The 17,197-nt window shown below is 48.8% G+C and overlaps 1 protein-coding gene across 1 annotated transcript in view; it reads right to left on the minus strand.

The window, feature by feature from the left end:
• Positions 1-976: 976 nt before the first annotated feature.
• The window catches only part of PSMB7 (proteasome 20S subunit beta 7), a 58,895-nt gene continuing 42,674 nt past the window's right edge, over positions 977-17,197 (minus strand). The window contains exons 7-8 of the mRNA XM_049637696.1: positions 4,157-4,308; positions 977-1,213 (exon numbers count right to left, since the gene is read on the minus strand). Of these exons, the coding sequence (XP_049493653.1) occupies positions 1,102-1,213; positions 4,157-4,308 (264 nt within the window). The 3' untranslated portion in view covers positions 977-1,101. The remainder of the gene's footprint in view (positions 1,214-4,156; positions 4,309-17,197) is intronic.

The following is a 17,197-nucleotide window of genomic DNA, read 5'->3' on the forward strand; positions in this document are numbered from 1 at the left end:
GTTCATAATTTTAAAACAGCTTCGTGTGTCAGCAACATTTCTCGAGGCGCCTTTAAAAAACATTTCTCAGACCCCAGGCATTCTTAGTAATCTTGGAATTTTCTTCAGCTCCCCAGATAATTCTGACAATCGTCAGCCACAATGCTGCCCTAAGTAATTGCATTGTTCTCCCTACCCCTCTCTCTGCAGTTTTAACAAGGGGGGGCTGGACCGAGAGTGGGTTCATTCTGGAAGACCTTGGTGCCGGGACTCTTTCTTGTGTATCCCAGCACGCTATCTCTAGGGGAGAGTCGAAGCCCTATCTTCTGCCTCGCCTCTACCACTGAAGGTTTTTCTGATTCCACACAGGTTTTTTTTAACACCTACTCTGCTTAAGGCTCTGAGCCTCTACTGTGTCACCCTTGGCAGAATCCGCCTCAGACCCAGATGAACTTGCTTTCTGCATGCCATCTACGTCCAACACTATGAGAGCAACGCTGCCTACTCCAGAACGCTCTGGAGGCGTGAGATTTCAACCATTCAGCAGGCCTGAGTGCCTGTGAAATGATGGTATCCTAATCATTACCGACAGCCCCAAAGCGTTCCTCTGACTTCCGTGAAACCGGCCCAAGTGGAGCGCACCCAGTTGTACACGGCCACGGAGAAGCAAACTGTCCACCTAACCTACCTGCATCTTCTGCGTACTTAGAACTGATCGTCTCTACTTTCTTCCTATTTGGCTGCTGAGGTAAAAGGCTGTGCTGCCCTCACCCTAAAAAAACAAAACAAGAAAACCTGGGACCGCCCTGAAGAAAGACAAGTAGCACAAGGGGTGGGGAGAAAGGTCCATCTGACTGCTGCAACGGATGAGGCCTCACCTGCTTTCAGGAGGGTGACGTTGCTCTCACGCCTGCTTGAACGCAGACTGGCACTCAGGCCAGGTCACTGAGCCTTGGTGGCCAAAAAACCACACGACCCCCAGGCCTCAGCCACTCAGTTTGGTTTTCATTTTTTATTGGGTTTCATCAGCACACACTGCCAAATGAATGTCTTACGGGGGAGCCTCCACTGCCCCCCGTCCGGTAGAGCAGTAACCCCGCCACCCCAATCCACGGACACCATTCAGGAAGTGTCCATCGTCTGCACGGTTTCTTCCAGCACCTCGAATTCCAGGCTAGTGACCCTTTCCGTGAGGACTGCGGTGGTCCCTTTCTCACACCTGTACCGGCCAAACCTAACGGGACAGAAACAAAGGCCGAGTTAGGATCTCCTCAAGGGGCCCCACACGGGGCCGGAGCGAGGGACATGCGCTCAGGTAAGGTGGCGAACAGCCCGGACGCAGAGCCTGGCTCTCCTGACTCCCTGCTCTGTAGCCTGGGGGGGGATTCATTCAGCCGTCCCGAGGCTCGCTCTCCTCAGTGCTCAAGTGCCACAAAATAGGGACGCCTGGGAGAGATGTGCATTAAAAGCACTCCTGCAGAGCACCTGGCACTTAATGGGCACTCAGATTTCCTTCCCCACCACCTTACCATCCCCAGAAGATGCTGGAAAACACTTGGTCATTCGCCTTCGAGCATCAACCTCCCAAGAGCACCTTTCAGTATCAGTGGGAAGCAGATCTGTTAAGCCGCCATCACCCTTCTCTTGTATAGAAAAAAGGATGACTTAAATGTTATCTTGAACACTTCGAGAACATTTTAAGTATAAAAATGGCCCACAGCCGCACTCTGGGCTTGTCACTGTTGACGACACCCTTGAGCCTCGAGGAGGGTGGCCTGCTGCCTGTGGCGGCGTGGCGGATCACCGCGACGACACTCCCCACACCCCTCTCTGAGTCGACAGCGGTTTCTCTGAGCACAAGCGGTCTGTGAGATCCACATGTGAGCTGCTAATTCTCACACTGGGGCCAGGAATTACAATATCGTCAAACAGTACAAATCCAACTGTTCCTCTGGTCTGTCCCCAGCTGGGACATTATTTCTGTCAATCTGGCATGGACTAACAGAAGGCTGCTAGCTGTGCCATGACCACGTGCTCCTCGAAAATCACCCCCTCGAATGGGCACTTGTGCTCAAACAGGGAGCAGGAAGCGGAAAAAAGTGGGTGACGTCAGAGGAGCCTGAGCAGCAAAGAATGGCTGGCCGCGTTTCTGCCAAACCTTCGGGTCCCAACCACACCCTTCCAAGGAGGGGCCAGCAGCACCTTTTAAAGATGTGCCCCACCCGTCCGTGCCAGTGTGAAGGCGTGGCTCCCTCCCCCAGACCGGCCCTTGGCAGCCTGTCCTCTTGGAGCCAGAGCCCCACGTGGCTGCTGCGCCCAACTCCTCCGAAGCACAACATCTGTGGGAGGCCTGGCCGCGGGCGCCGCCCCGCCACCCTAGTCATGGCGCCCGGTGTCGGCATGCAGAGAGGGCTTCCTTCCCGGAGCAGGGCTGCGGAGGGCTGGGGGCAGAGCCGAGAGGAAGGTGCATGGCCGGGTCTGCACCTGCCCAGGCCTGAGGCTCTGCCCCTGCTCTCTCCCCCGCCGGACTGCCCACTCTGGGAGAGGTTCCCCTACCCCAGGGAGTGCCCCAGCGATCAGCCACTGGCAGAAAAGGTGACGGGAAGATCCCAGAGTACACACTGTCGTCACGGGGCCTGACGCCACATGGCACCCGCCTCAGGGCCCGAGGAGCGAGCAAGCTCCGTCTAGAGAGCAAGCTGCCCACACCTGCCACGGGCCCAGCACCTTTCACACCACCTCACTGAATCCCTCACAACCAGCCGACGGGATCATTTTGTTTCTGTTCTCGTTCAGTCTCCCTTCCAGAGGAAAGCCAGCGTCTCCAAGAATTAAGATGTGCTACTGCTGAGCACAGGTTCCTTGTCCAACACAAATACTTTTCCGTGGCTCCAACATGGCTTCCGGAATCCTCACCCAGGACACCGTTCAGTCTGGATGGAGTGTAACCACGCCCCCTCCCTGAACTCTTCGCCATGGACTTGTTCAGCTCACGCAGCATCTTGCAAATAATGGGGGAGGCAGTCCATCAGGGAGTTTGGCAAAGCCTGCTCCCCCAGTACAGCGCCAGGTACCCCACAGGTCGTTAGAGATCACCTAATCTAGCTCCATCATTTCAAAGACTGGGACACTGACGCGCCCAAAGTCACACGCCAGGCAACGAGATTTCTCCAACCCCTGAGCGAGAACTTCTTGCTGCTGAGCTGTCCTACCCTCCATGAGCACACGGGAGTTCCCACAATGCCGAGCGCAGTGCTGGTTCTCAATGTTCTACTCTTTCCTTGGAATTACTCCCGATTTGGAATCTGGGTATGAGTAGTGAGCGTTAAAGTAAGCATTCCAGAAGGTGCTTGCCACACTCTGGGCTAGCTGTGGGGCGAAACGGAAGTGGTTGAGTTTATAAATCCTGCCGTGCTGCATTCGCACGGACATGGCTGGAAGCAGCGGTCAGGAGCCACGTCTTGAGCCACGTCTTGAGCCACGCAGGGTACAGAAGAGGCCGGGAGCCAGAGGACGGCCGGACGGCCATGGGAGACCGCAAATGAGCAGCTCGTCTGCATGCTCCAGCCACGAGGCTGGAAACCTTCCACTTCTGTTCAGCAAATCGTCTAGAACCCTGTCCCCCAGTCCGAGCCCGGGCCGCTCCACCGACACACGGAGCCTGCTCGGCACATGGCCACGGGCTAAAGGACAGGGCTCCCTGGAGGGCAGGAGGCACCAGTCAGCTCCCAAGACTTTCAGAGACTCCTAACGAACGGTTTATAACTGCTTGCGACTCCTGGACCACTCTGAGAAAAGCTATGGGCTGGTTTCCCCAAAAAATGCTTCTCACAGAATTTCATACAGAATTCAGGGGCTTCTTTAAGAGACCAGAGAAAGAACACCAGGCGATTCGAACCTCTCCCCCACAACCCTCCAGGGTAGGGCTCTTTCCTGGGCCCTGCTCTCCCTCTCCCACCACCATTTTCAAATTAAATCACTTTCCTACACCTGACAGCAAATAAAGCAAATAATGACTCACAGGTCTGTTGTGTCAGGCCGGCCGGCCCAGGGACACTGGATTTACTTAAACCTAACGTGGCTAACAGTCAAGAAAACCCAGTTGAAATGCCACGGAGAGATTGAGAGTGGCCAAGGAAATTAGGGCCACAGGCAGAATTTCATCTCCTTCACTCACCTAGTCCCCTTCTTGTTGGGCACGGAGTACGGGCGGAGGAAGTCCAGCTTGCTCTTGCTGATGACACAGAGATCAATGTTACTTCCAGACCCCAGGTCATTGAAGATGCCAGCTGCAATGGCTTCACTCACCAGTTTCTTGGCTTCCTCCTCCTGAGAAAGAGAACAGCAGCAATAATGTCCACGGTTGCTCTGAGGGCCTGCTCGGACATCCACAGAGTGCTTTCACAAGCAGGGCACAGAATCACCTGTGAGGCAGACATTTTCCATGCCCGTTTTATAGATGAAGAAGAGATCGCACAGTACCACAACAATGTGCTGAATGTTCCTCGAATGGCAAGTGCTGGAACCAGGTGTTTCAAACCCTTTATGCACGTACCCCTTCTTCAACATGCTGCTTCACATCATATAATCCCTGCATAACCGAGGACTGTGGGCTGGCAGACCGCAACGGGACATCTAAAACAGGGGTCAGTACACTGTTCTTGTAAAAGGCCAGGAAGTAAATATTTTAGGTTTTGTAGATCTACTGTCTCTGTCGTAACTACTCAACTCAGTCATGGTAGCACAAAACAGTCACCCTCAATATATAAACAAATGTGTGTGGCTGCGTGCCAATAAAACTTTATTAACAATAGGCGGTGGGCCAGATTTCGCACATGGGTTGTAGTTTGCTAACCCCTGGTCAAAAGTGTGCAATAATGGTTGGAACCTGCCTCCAGGTAACATAATGAAGAAGTCAGTATCATGGGGAGGGGGGGTGGTAAGACATACACCAAAACATTATAGTTCTAGAAAAATGGTGGCAAAGCCAAGGGCAGGACCTCTTACCCAAGAAAATCTACTGCCTTCTAATAAAGAGCCTACGAATTCACTGAAGTGACTCATTTCTTTGAATCACTCTCTCTTCTACTCATCTTAGAAGCAAGTCTAAGTCACCAACAGTTACTTAAGTGGATTAATTCATTTCTTACCCGAGAAGGCCTCTCACGCACCAGGTCCTATGCTAGAAGCCAGGGCTGCAGAGATGGATGAGGCCCCAAGGTCTCTGCCCTGTAGGGGTTTAGAGTCCAGTGGGGGTATGAGACCTAAGTAACTACAAGGCAAGTGTGATATGGGCTAACAGATAACTGAGAAGGAGCCGTGGGAACACCAGCCGGGTCAGCAAAGCTTCGGGAAGAGCTGAAAGGCCACGTGCCTGGCATGTAGAAAACAAGGCAGTAAAACAGAAGGCAGGTAATGGAGGCAGCACAGTGGGACGTGGAGAACATCAAATACAAGTTCTTCAGGCAAGAAGGACAAAAACGAACCATTCTCCCAAGGAAGGGACTCTAACCTGTGCTGCCCCTTCCTAATCCACCAGCACGTGAGTGCCTAAGCATGCAAGCTGAACTAAAGAGCTCATCTAAATACCACCCTTTGAGAAATATCACTCCCTGCCCCAAAGGCGTCCTGAGATCGCCGAAGGGCAGATTGCTGACTTTCCCTTGCGAAAGGATCTGAGGCACTCACGGCTCCTGCTCCTCTGCCTGCCCTAGGCCAGGAAGTGGGATTCCAGTGACATGAGCGCCCTCTACAGACTCGGAGGAGGATAGAGAGGGCTCTGCTGGAAGTGGGATCCAAAGCAACCCAGCAGTAGGAGCTGAGGGGTTATTTGGATCTTTACGCCACCAGGTTTTTTCACTTCCCGAGTGGCACCCATGTGGGACCAACGGAGCTGGTTTATCTCTTGTGCATTTACAGCCCCGTGAGAATCCGTTCACAGAGGATCCTCTAACCAGGAATTCTCTCCTGGGGCTCCCAACGGGCCAAAAGCCAGTGAAAGTGCTAGCAAAGCAAGCATCTTAGGGAGGTGGCTGCTGCTACCAAACAGACAGCAAAAACCAACCAGTAACTTAACACACTTGCTCGTTAAGCCTCATTCCAACTTGTTTCTCTTACTAAATGGCTAGATTTGCACATGTGCGCATGCGCGTATGTGTAGGGCACCTTCCTTATTCCCCTGCTCCTGACCAACCCTCTCCTCTTCCTTTCTCTTCTCTGTTGTTTGAGGATTTCCTTTGCTCTGTCATCACGGCTTTTCTCGTCACTGCTGCCGGTGCCTCGAGCCAGCCAACAGCACCCGGTGGGTGTCACAAACCCTACTGGCAGCACTCAGGACTGAGTGCAGATTTTGGGGACGGGGATGGGGGAAGACTCCGAGGAAACGGAGATCTACCCATGATATCAGGCATGCATATCTAATGTCCATGAATTAAACTGGGCACACAGATACCAGAATGCGACAGTGCAGAGATCCCAGGTGCATCTGCCTCTATTTTGCAAATATTCTGTAATGTAAATAGATGAACTTAAATAACTTAAAAATGTGCAAAATGTACTATGTATAGCTTGATTTATTGATAAATTATCGTACGTGCTATTGTTTAAGTATAAAAGGCTTTTAAAAATTGAGAAAATATGCCTTTTAAATTCTTCTCCTCCCCACCAATTCTAGAGAAGATAATTCCTTAAGGAAGAAAAATCTCACAAGCCTGCAATCTTATTTCCAGTCCCACCCCCATGTCATGTACACAGGATTGAAGCTGCCATGAAATGGAATGAACCTTACATTTTATTGAGCACCAACTACAACGTGTCAAGTACTGAGTCAGGCATACTGCCAATCATCGTTTTTACCTCCGCCCTTCACCCTCTTCTGAAGTTAGTACTGAAAAGAAACTATAGCTGAGAGGGTGAATGGCCCGCCCACGGTCACCAAGCTAGTAACCAGTAAAACAGGTCCACTGGACTTCAGAGCCAGAATGCCACAGCACCACACCAGCTCACAAGTAACCTGCGTGGTGACTTAGGGACAGTGGACAGCAGTTCCCTGACTCGGGGTATGTCACTCCTCAATCACCTAGGATCTTTGGAAGCCGGGGATGTTCAAGAGAAGGATGGTGGCTGCCAACTAATCTCTGGGCCAACCAGCAGTTCCTCCAGTGGTCATTTCCACAACCGGTGGGGGAGCACTGTTTCCCTTGCCCACAGACCACGCCTTACACATTTCTATACTGTAATAATATGGTAGAGATCAGTACTAAGAAGCCATGTCTTATTTCCCATATTCCCCACCCCCACCAAAACCTGTCAAAAGGCGAATAGGGTGAAAATTACCAAGGACTTGTTGTCTACCCGTTACTTGCACAGTTAATGTCTTCAACAAATATTTAAAAGACACCTACTATGTTCCAGGAAATGCTTCGTATGTCGAAGACTGTCTTTTACCACTGTATTTCCACACTCAGAATTCTAGACACATATGCAAATATGCTACTGGGCATATTCATACTGTGTTTTCTTTATAGTGGAGTTTCACAATTAAACAACTCTTGTCTTTAACAAGTTCTACCAAATATTTAAGAATACCATCGAGAAGAACCACAAACTAAAAGCAAGAGCTGGGGAAAACACCACATTTTTATCCATCTCTGGCCCACAATAAATGCAGGAAGCACCGTTTCTTCCTCTAGGATTCATTCTTCATAGAGAAATTGCACCTCCCTTTTCTGGAAGCCGTGGGGTAACCTGAGTTCTGAGGAGCATCTGCCCAGGGACAGCTGCTACAGAGGGGCTCTGACGAGGACCCTGCAGAGCCCGTGACCCCAGCTGGTCAGGCCCAGGTGCCATGCTCTTTCCCGCTGCCAGGCCGGCGTCCTCCCCCAGCCAGCTGCTCATGGATTTACGTTGCTAGTCACAGGGGAACTTGGATTCAGTGTGCACACCAACCAGTAGGACTCATCCTGGCTTCCGGAGAAATGGCCCTCTGGCCCAATGGCTGCTTCCTTTTACTTTGAGACCCTCAGCCAAAACACACCACCTGGTGATTAAAAGTTAACCTGGCAGAGGTGGAGGCAGAAAGACTGGGTCTGAACCCCGTTTCGTACTTACTGCTATGCAAACATAGACAAGTCACTTCACCTCTCTGAGTTCACTCTCCCCTCCCTGTAGTACGGTGATGACAAATTAGGATTTACCACAGGACTTCTGCAAGAATTAGAAATAAGGTATAGAAAGCACCTATTATAGTGTCTGACATATAGCTGTTGCTTAATAAAAGGTAACTTATTTAATGAAGCAAGCCAGAGGGCTCCTGGAAGCACAGAGACCGTTTATCTCTAAGCAGCAACCGCCTGGACTAGACCCCAGGCCAGGAGAAGGAGGTCCAAACAAACCTGCTGACGAATCTGCACCCGGTTCTGTGAAGAAGTTCCTGTAATAATTAATCCAAGCAAAAAGCACACTCCCTAAAAGTTCAGAGAATATAAAAGGAGCACTTCCTGCTTTATGGCTACAAAGACCAAACTAACTGGGAATATCAGTCCCCCGGGCCACCCCGGCTTCTTAAATGAGATTACAATAAGAGTGATGTACTGTACTACAAGTCAGCTGTGACAAGCAGCACTTTATAGAGCTATCTGTTTGTCTCCATCACTGCATCGCGCAATGTGTCCCTCGACTCCAATGTGCAGCTCCATTTACCGCTACATGACAAATGGGCAGCACTTGTAAAAGGCACAAAGAGGTCCGCGTCGGCCATGTAATGGTCACCACAGCTGTACCCGAGTGCTTGAGGGGACAAAACAGACCCCCAAGTTCATTAAACTGACCAGTAATGGATCTTTCAAAAAGTGCCTTAGGAATCGTACAGAAAAGGCTAAAATAAATAACTCAGCATGGAAGGCTAATCTGAAATGGTGTTTGATAAATTATTTATAACACAGGCGATTGTCTGCATTTAATATTGGAGCTACTGGTAGCATCTTTAAAAGATGATTTATGTGTTGTAATGCCATTAAACTTTATATTGGCCCACTGCTAGCTATAAAGTCTGCTGAGATTTAGAGAATGAGTTTTAAACTGTCACTGCAACATCATAGGAGATGGAGACTGTATTAAATCTTTACTTTAAACCTGTTATCTAGAGAGTTGCATTTTGTAGACACTCACAAACTGATAGATTACCTCGGCATCCACTATGGTGCAGGTCCAAAATAGTACTGCAAAGAAACTTTTCCACATTATCCTTGCCTACGGCTACAATCAAATTTCTCTTCTCACTTAAGTGATTTTTAGATTGGGAATGTCGCCGGAGGAAAATGCAGGTGCCCCAGCCAATGGGCACCCTGGACAGTTCAGCATCAAATTACTACCCTTTAAATAAACCCTCTACGTTCTACCATTCAGTTACGCGTGCTGAGCAGCGTTTTACATGCATTAGGGGCGGGCGAAACATTAAATGTGCATCTGATGGAAACCCTGGCACACTACTTTTAGATACGGCTTTGGAGTGTGAGAGTACCTGTGATGGCAAGCCATCCGAAACAGCTGACTTGACCTAGAACTTTTTTAAGAATTGAGAAAGAAATGCAATGAGTTATTTGCTGGGAAACTTGGCCCGTTTGTGTGGCTGAGGCACTGAATGAAAAAGGAAGAAACACTCAGCCTTCTTCACGAAGAACAGGGCTGCCCTGGCTCTCCTGGCTTTGGGGTACCGCAGGTGCCTCCCTTTGCCCTCCACCCCACCGTCCCACGGGAGTCAGGGGACAGTGGCTGTCCTACCTCTGCTCCGGGGAGAGCTGTGGATGGCGACACAGCTGAACTCTCTCACAGCTTCCATCACTTTTCCTGTTTGCTAGGAAATCTGCAAGGACCATTTAGTTCATGACAGTTTGCTCCTTTACTAAAAACTAAGAATTTTAGCCAAAGAGAACTGAAGCAGTCCAAATTCATCTTGGGAAACCTGCATTATCTTTTGTCACTTCGATTTTCTCGAAACGGCAAAAACTGCTATTGCTCTGATGATCCGCAGCCGAAAAGATTACAAGTCCAGATGTGTGGTGAGAGCCTGGGTTCAAACGAAAGGACCAAAATCACCCCGTTTCCATCCCCGGATCCCAGGCTGCTAGCACGGGGCTTGGTGCAGATGTCGACGAATGAAAACATGAAACACCAACTTCAAATGCATTCGTGGCTTTGCCAAACTCAGAGATGAAATCAGTTATGAGACAGATTAGACCAAAAGGGATAGTTCCAGAAGTGCACCAGTCCCAACTGGGGACCAGGGAACAAGAGCACTCAAAGACCCTTAAACACGTGAGAGAGGAAGAGGTTTAAACATAACGTTCCACAGTGGCCTGTGGACACGCCGAGGTTCTGCCTATGCCACGGATGCGGCCTGAAGGAGTCATTTGTGGCTGATGGCTGAATAAAATTCAAAGAGCTCAAAAAAGTGTTTAAAACAGTCCCCCCCCCCGCCACAAGCAGAATGCTTCCCGCACTGTGTAACAGGTGACGTACCCCACGTGTAGCCACATATTTTACGGTGGAAAAGGTTAATTTTTTTTCAGACTGGGCTATGTGACAAAAGCAAAGGTGTCCAAGCTTTGGTTGTGGCTCGAGCTGTTGGGGTCCACGGGGCCCGGCCCGCCAGTGTGATCCTGCGGGTTGTCAGGCATAACTGAGGTGCAGGTGGTGGGGAGCGAGGCAGTGACTGTGTCTTTAAGGTCTACAGGGTGCTGCCACTTCTTTCCCCCACAGCTGTTTGGGCACCCAGGACCCGGGTGATGCAAACAGGGAAGGACCAACCTGCGGGGAGTGCAGGAGTGATTTCAGAGGTTTTCAGCAGGGATGGGAAGGGGTGTTCACATTCAAGGAACTACCAACAAGGCCACTGCCAAGCTGGCCTGTCCCAGATCACCGAAGGATGCAAGAGCCTGATCGCAACTCAGGGCCAGGAGAAGAGAGGTCTGAGGCCGCAGAGCCAAAATGGGCCAGAAGCTGCCACTATGGAAAGAGAAAAGCCAGGACAGCTGGGTCACTGACGGACACGGCACTGAACTCTGGGAGCCACGGGGTGCCTGTTGGAAGAACAGAGTTAATGCCTCTGTCCAGGGGCTGTTGGGAGGAATAAAGGGACAGAAACGTCCCCGACGCACAGACTTTATAAACAGAATTATTAGCAGGTTCTAGGGTAGAAGGAGAGGCCAGGGTGTGAGAAAACAGGGGAACCCACCACGTCCCTGGGTCTGAGCCAAACGTTTACGTTACTTAGTTAATCCTCCTCATCGTCGCCTGAGAGCAGAGGAAACTGAGGCTCCAGAAAGGCTGGCTGACGCACTCATGGCACACGGCCGTGTCTGACTGGGAGTCAGGGATGGGTGCCAGGTCAGTGCCTTGCATCACCAAAGCCTAGGTGCTCCTATCCCGCCACAGGAAAATCAGTGGGGAGCAAGAGGTCTTGCTGGATTCTGAGACTATGAATGGAAGGAAAAACACCTAAGCTTCCAGAGGGAAAAGGACCAAGAGAGACAGGAACATATTGCTTTCTGCAAGAAGAAGAAATCAGCGTTCACAGCATATGTGTATACAAATATATATTTCCAAGGCTGCAGTGAATCAAATATAATCAGAGAAAAAAACAAGACTGGATTTAAAGAAAGAGTAAGAAATATGCTCAACAATCCTCCAAATGAAAACCAAGTTGCCCCAGGTAGTAATAAGATCTTCATGATATTTCTCTCTCTCCAGCGGTCAGTGATAACTCTGCCAATAAATTCCTGCAGATGAAAACAGAGGGGGGAAAAATGAAGTGAATTTGTTCCTTGGGTCACAACAAAGATTAAAAAACAAGAGCCACACTCACATTGAGCCTTTCCCACCTCCAAAGTCTGGAGGACAGAAAGCACTGCAGAGTGCACGGCACATGTGGGAAGGTTATTACGGGGCCTGTGTTATAGCCCAATCCTGCTTCTAGAGTCTCACAAGGATTATGAAGGACTAGGAGGAGATCCATCGTAATACAGAGCACCTTTGTCTGAGGAAGTTTAAAGATGACCACGTACGAAGCAAATTTCAAATGATGCAAAACCTCTGAACGAAATGTACGGGTCAGCTTGGTTCAGCAAACATTTACTAACGCTGACACTCCTATGCTCCGCAGACACTGTGCTAAACACTGGAAATAAGGTCTGAGCAAAGACCTTGCCCAAAGTGTAGAGTTGAGAAGGGAAACAAGAAGATAATCTCACTACAGGCCTGGGTGGCTCAGTCGGTTAAGCGTCCAACTTCTACTCAGGTCACGATCTCGCAGTTAGTGAGTTTGGGCTCCGTGCTGGGCTCTGTGCTGACAGCTCAGAGCCTGGAGCCTGCTTCGGATTCTGTGTGTGTGTGCGTGTCTCTCTCTGCCCCTCCCCCACTCACACTCTGTCTCTGTCTCAAAAATGCATAAACATTAAAAAATTTTTATAAAAGAAGATAAGCTCACTACAATGTGGTAAAGAAGTCTTAAGAGGCAGGCCTGATGGGAGAACTATAGGTACAGAGGTATCATGGGGCTCAGGTGACGAAGACTGGGCTGAGTCTTGACATACAAGTAAATGATAGCCAAGCCAAGGGGCAGAAGTGATGGAAGGAGTAAAACCATGACAGTGGGGAGGAGGAGAAAGGTGTGGTCAGGTAGGCAGTGCAGTGTGGCTGAATGCCAGAGAACCTCACGGGTCCTGCACGTGAGGTGGTGAGAGGAAGTGGAGAATTTTAAGCCGGCAAACGATGTAGTTAGGTTTGAGCTTTACGAAACCGCAACCCAGAAGCAGGAGGGGAGGAGAGGCCAAAGCTGGCAAAAGTGGAGCAGGTGATCACAGCGTTCTCAGTGAGATGGCGGTGGGCAGGCAGGGGCAGGGAGAAGGACCATCAACAGCACCGGGAGGCCGGCATGGCGAGGAGGAAACGGTGGTCAGGTGGGAGTGCAGGAGACGGGAAGTGGAGGGTGCCGCCCGGACTTCCAGCATCAGTCACGGGCACTGACCCAGCTCTCAACAAACTCGGCCACCACGGAAAGGCCTTTTATAACTTCCTGGCAGCCGTTTTTCTGGTAGGTTGATGGGAGGCAATGATTAACTTAAATTATATACTCTAGGCAACAGTAAGGTCCTGCGGTAGGCACCCCTAACAGGTGTCACCAAAAACAGACAAGATAATGGTAGAGCCAGTAAAAGCTATTGTTCTGGAAAAAAACCAAAACATTTGCCAACTTTTAGATGCCACTTCATTGGTGGCAGGGGCTCTCCAAGTATGCTTGTCTGGCGTCTGGAGCGTGGCAGAAAAAGTATGGGGGTTCGTCAACTGTGGGGGCAAGAGCCAAAAGAATGTGAAGTTCTAAGGGAAAATCGTGGTCATGAGGTTTTGGCCGTGTGCAAAGTAAAGTTGTAAGGAAGTAAAAGTGAACAGACCTAAGTAAAGCAGACAGCAGATGGGGGGAGTTATGGGGCAAGAGGTGGGTGGAGATCGTGCGGAGCTACCAACTCAGACGCTCCTCCGTGAGGCTCCCGGCTGATCACCTTTTCCTGGGATCCCAGGCACACACGGCCTTCAGATACCCTCTCAGTTACTTAAGGTTGTTCGGAGGGAGGGAGGGAGGGAGGGAGGGAGGGAGGGAGGGAGGGAGGGAGGAGCCGCGGCAAAGAATTTAAGAAAATGAAGACCCAGGAGATCCAAGTCCTGTTACTTATGAACTATGTGACCCTGGTGGTAAAGTCAACATTTTTAAGTCCCAATTTCCTCATCTGCAAAAGAGGCCTAAAACCATCTGGCACCAGGGTGGTCATAAGGATTAAACCAACGTACTCTATGCATAGGAGAAACTGCTAGCACAGTGCCTGATACGCAGGAAATCCATGATAGATGCTAACCTGATCTAATTCTCCCCCTTTCTCTAATGTTCACAAACACCGTTACCAAAAGCCTAACTCGTGCAGAACTACTGATGCAACGGGCAACGGATCGTAACTCAGTACTCTGCTTTTTCAACCCCCAGTTCGGAGCAAATCAATTATGAGTAACCATTATACTAAAAATGAAATTCAAAATGATGCCATAAAACCCTGTGTTCACATGAACACCTTCCATACAGAATTTATTGCCATGTCAATAAGAACTGTACTAAGTAGCACATTTTCACTTATTGTATTTCATTAGAAATTATATCCTAAAAGAAAACAGTAAAAGAACTTACATTACTGTGTGCAGTCACCGTGCCAAGTGCATTCTTCCACTTACTATTCCGAATAACCCTTTAAGGTAGAAACAATCCTTACGTCCAATTTACAAATCCAGGAAACAAAGGCTCAGACCGGGAAAAGGACTAACCCAAAGGCACATGGCCAACAACAGAAGGCCTGAGATTCTACACAGGTTTGTCGGACTCACAAGCCCATGTTTTTTTTTTCACTCAAGACGAGAACCTCAGAACGACTGGTCTCCAAAATCAATAATGATGCTCGCCTGATCCTTAGGTGTAACCGATGACCGCTCACGGGTTCACCTTTTTAAAATAGTTCACCTCTAAAATTCTTCAAAGCTGCAAGCTTACATAATGCCACTCAATCATTCCAGCAATTCATCGTGCTTGTTAACAACCGGTAAAACTAAGAACATCCTGATGAATTTCTCTAATACAGAATGTACACTCCTCAAACTCCAGAACAACAGCCTATCGATTCACCACATCAGTACTACATTCAAAGGTTTTCCTTTCCCCACATGGATAAAACCTCTCAGCAAACAGACTGAGTCAAATTGTTTTCCAACCACCCAGTATATCAAAAAAAGATACCATTTAACTTAATTTTCCCATCAGGCCACGGGTTGATTATAAATCTTAACCAAAACCGATCAAGAAAGGCAAGTGCAGTTTCATTTTCTTTTGACATTTCAGGGCAAGTAGTAGTCAGAGGATAAGAGAACAAACTTTTGTTAAGCTGAGTGCAATTTACAAACAGGGTCCTCCTCCTAAGAGTACCCTCAAGTACTGACTTAAGCCCATTTCACGCCTGGATTTTGGATTTCATACACTGGGGCTCCAGGGGTTACACAAGAGGCAAAAATCAATCTTCGCGCCCAGACATCTTCAAAGCCCAGGCACGCACTTTCCATCGTGCCTCGTTTTTGCTCCTCTGTCACCCCTACTCAATTTACCTCAGTTAAAAGAAATCACTGTGCTTGTCAGGAATCAAAGTCGTGAGTCCTTAAATCTTTTCAATATTCTGGTATCACCGCAGTTCCAAGTTTAGAAAAACCATATTCCAACGTTATGACAGGGTGACGACGACTCCAAGCGCAACTCTGCTCTACACGCTGTCCGCCGCAAACAGTTTCCAAAATCTGTACCACCGGGTAGAATTTTAAAATATCAATTTAGCACAACTTCATACCATTTTCTTATTTTTGTTTCCACACAGTTTCAGGGTTAGGGGAGAGCAGTATAAATTACCTCACAGAAACCCACAAGTAACATTACCCGTTAAGGTTAAAACTTTAACTACCTTCCTGAGGTATGCTGCTGGGGTCTCATTACGGCAGGTAATCTCACATTCCACCATGCACAACACACTAAGTACCAGCATCTCCCAATTACACTGCCACGTAAATCTCAAAGGACATTTGAAAAGTCTACGCAGCTCCTGCACCCACTGCCGAAGCACAACCACCTCTAATGGAACGTGGCAGCTTTCTACACTAAATATTCACACGCAGGGACAGGGATGCTAGGCTCGGCCTTATCCCACACTGAAGAGCGGATGCTAATTAAAAGGCCACACTGACTCAGGAAATGACCGCCCAGACAACTCTGGACACCGTCTGGAGTTTCGTTTTCCTATTTCCAAATATCTTCAGCTGTCCAAACTTCTGGGGTTATACAACTGAGAAAAAGTTACAGCAGGAACCTCTCCCTACCCTGCACCTTTGTACGTGACATGATGCCCCTTGGCTGGATGGTCTCTCCTTTTCTGCAGGCTCCCTGTCCCACCTCTTCCTCAAACCCCAGGATGAAAAAATTGAAGCGAGGAGTCACATGTGCTTTGAGGTCATCTTAAAGTACCGAGACAGATCCCACCAATTCCCCTCCTGTGTTACCTCTGTGCCCCCCTTAGATGTTGCATTCTTGTGCTTTTCATGCCCTACTTTCAGTAGTGGCTCGTAGGCCTGTCCGCCCCACTAAGTTATAAATGTCACTAAGGAAGGGACCATGGCTCATACCCAGGCACAGAGCTTGGCACCCATTCGGAGATCAAAATACGATTTAGGTGAACGGAACATAAGGCCACCCTTCGCATCTCTGAATGAGGCCCGCGTCTCAATACTTTCCAAGGGTTCTCCTGGTGACTCAATGGGGATATAAAAGAGGTCCTTCTGATGACGTAGGTACCCAGAAACTTCTCGTTTCTTCCCGCACTACCCTTCCGCCTTTGCCAATGTTGGTGTTTTTGAGAAAGCACCATTTTTTAAAGCCTTCATAACAACAGAAGGTATCCAGGGTATATTCGTTCTGACCATAATCATCTGGCTATTTTTGGAACAGTTTTTACTTCAGCTAGCAAAACCTAGACTAGGCTGTGATGCAAAAACAAAACAAAACAAACAAAAAACCTGTCATAACTGTAGTAATGGCTTTGAGATATCTCATCTAAGCCAACTTTACTCTCACGCCTCTTAAAAATTGCTAATCTCTTCAAATATTGGCAGTTCCATTTATTCAGATCTTCCGATACATAATATTTGCTGATTTTCCCCCTTGAGTTGATACAGATATATGAAGAGTGTGAAACAAAACTTCTGTGCCCATGCAAATTACAGGGGCATTATTAAATTCCCATCCATTCTAGATCAGAAGGTAAAACCAGGACAGCAGCCCATGAAAACCTCCCAGCCCATGAAAGCTGACAGATCAACTGCTCAAGTTCCCCTACTCTTGTGCACAGTGGTCCCATTTAACATTTAAGTATCTGGGGCACCTGGGTGGCTCAGCTGCTCGAGCATGTGACTCCAGCTCAGGTCGTGATCTCACACTTTGTGAGTTTGAGCCCCGCATCAGGCTCTGTACTAACAGCTCAGAGCCTGCAGCCTGCTTAGGATTCTGTGTCTCCCTCTCTCTCCACCCCTCCCCCTCTCGCATGCTGTCTCTCAAAAATAAACATTAAAAAAATTTAAAAAACATTTCAAT

Source organism: Panthera uncia, chromosome D4, assembly GCF_023721935.1.
Source record: "Panthera uncia isolate 11264 chromosome D4, Puncia_PCG_1.0, whole genome shotgun sequence".
Lineage (NCBI taxonomy): Eukaryota > Metazoa > Chordata > Mammalia > Carnivora > Felidae > Panthera > Panthera uncia.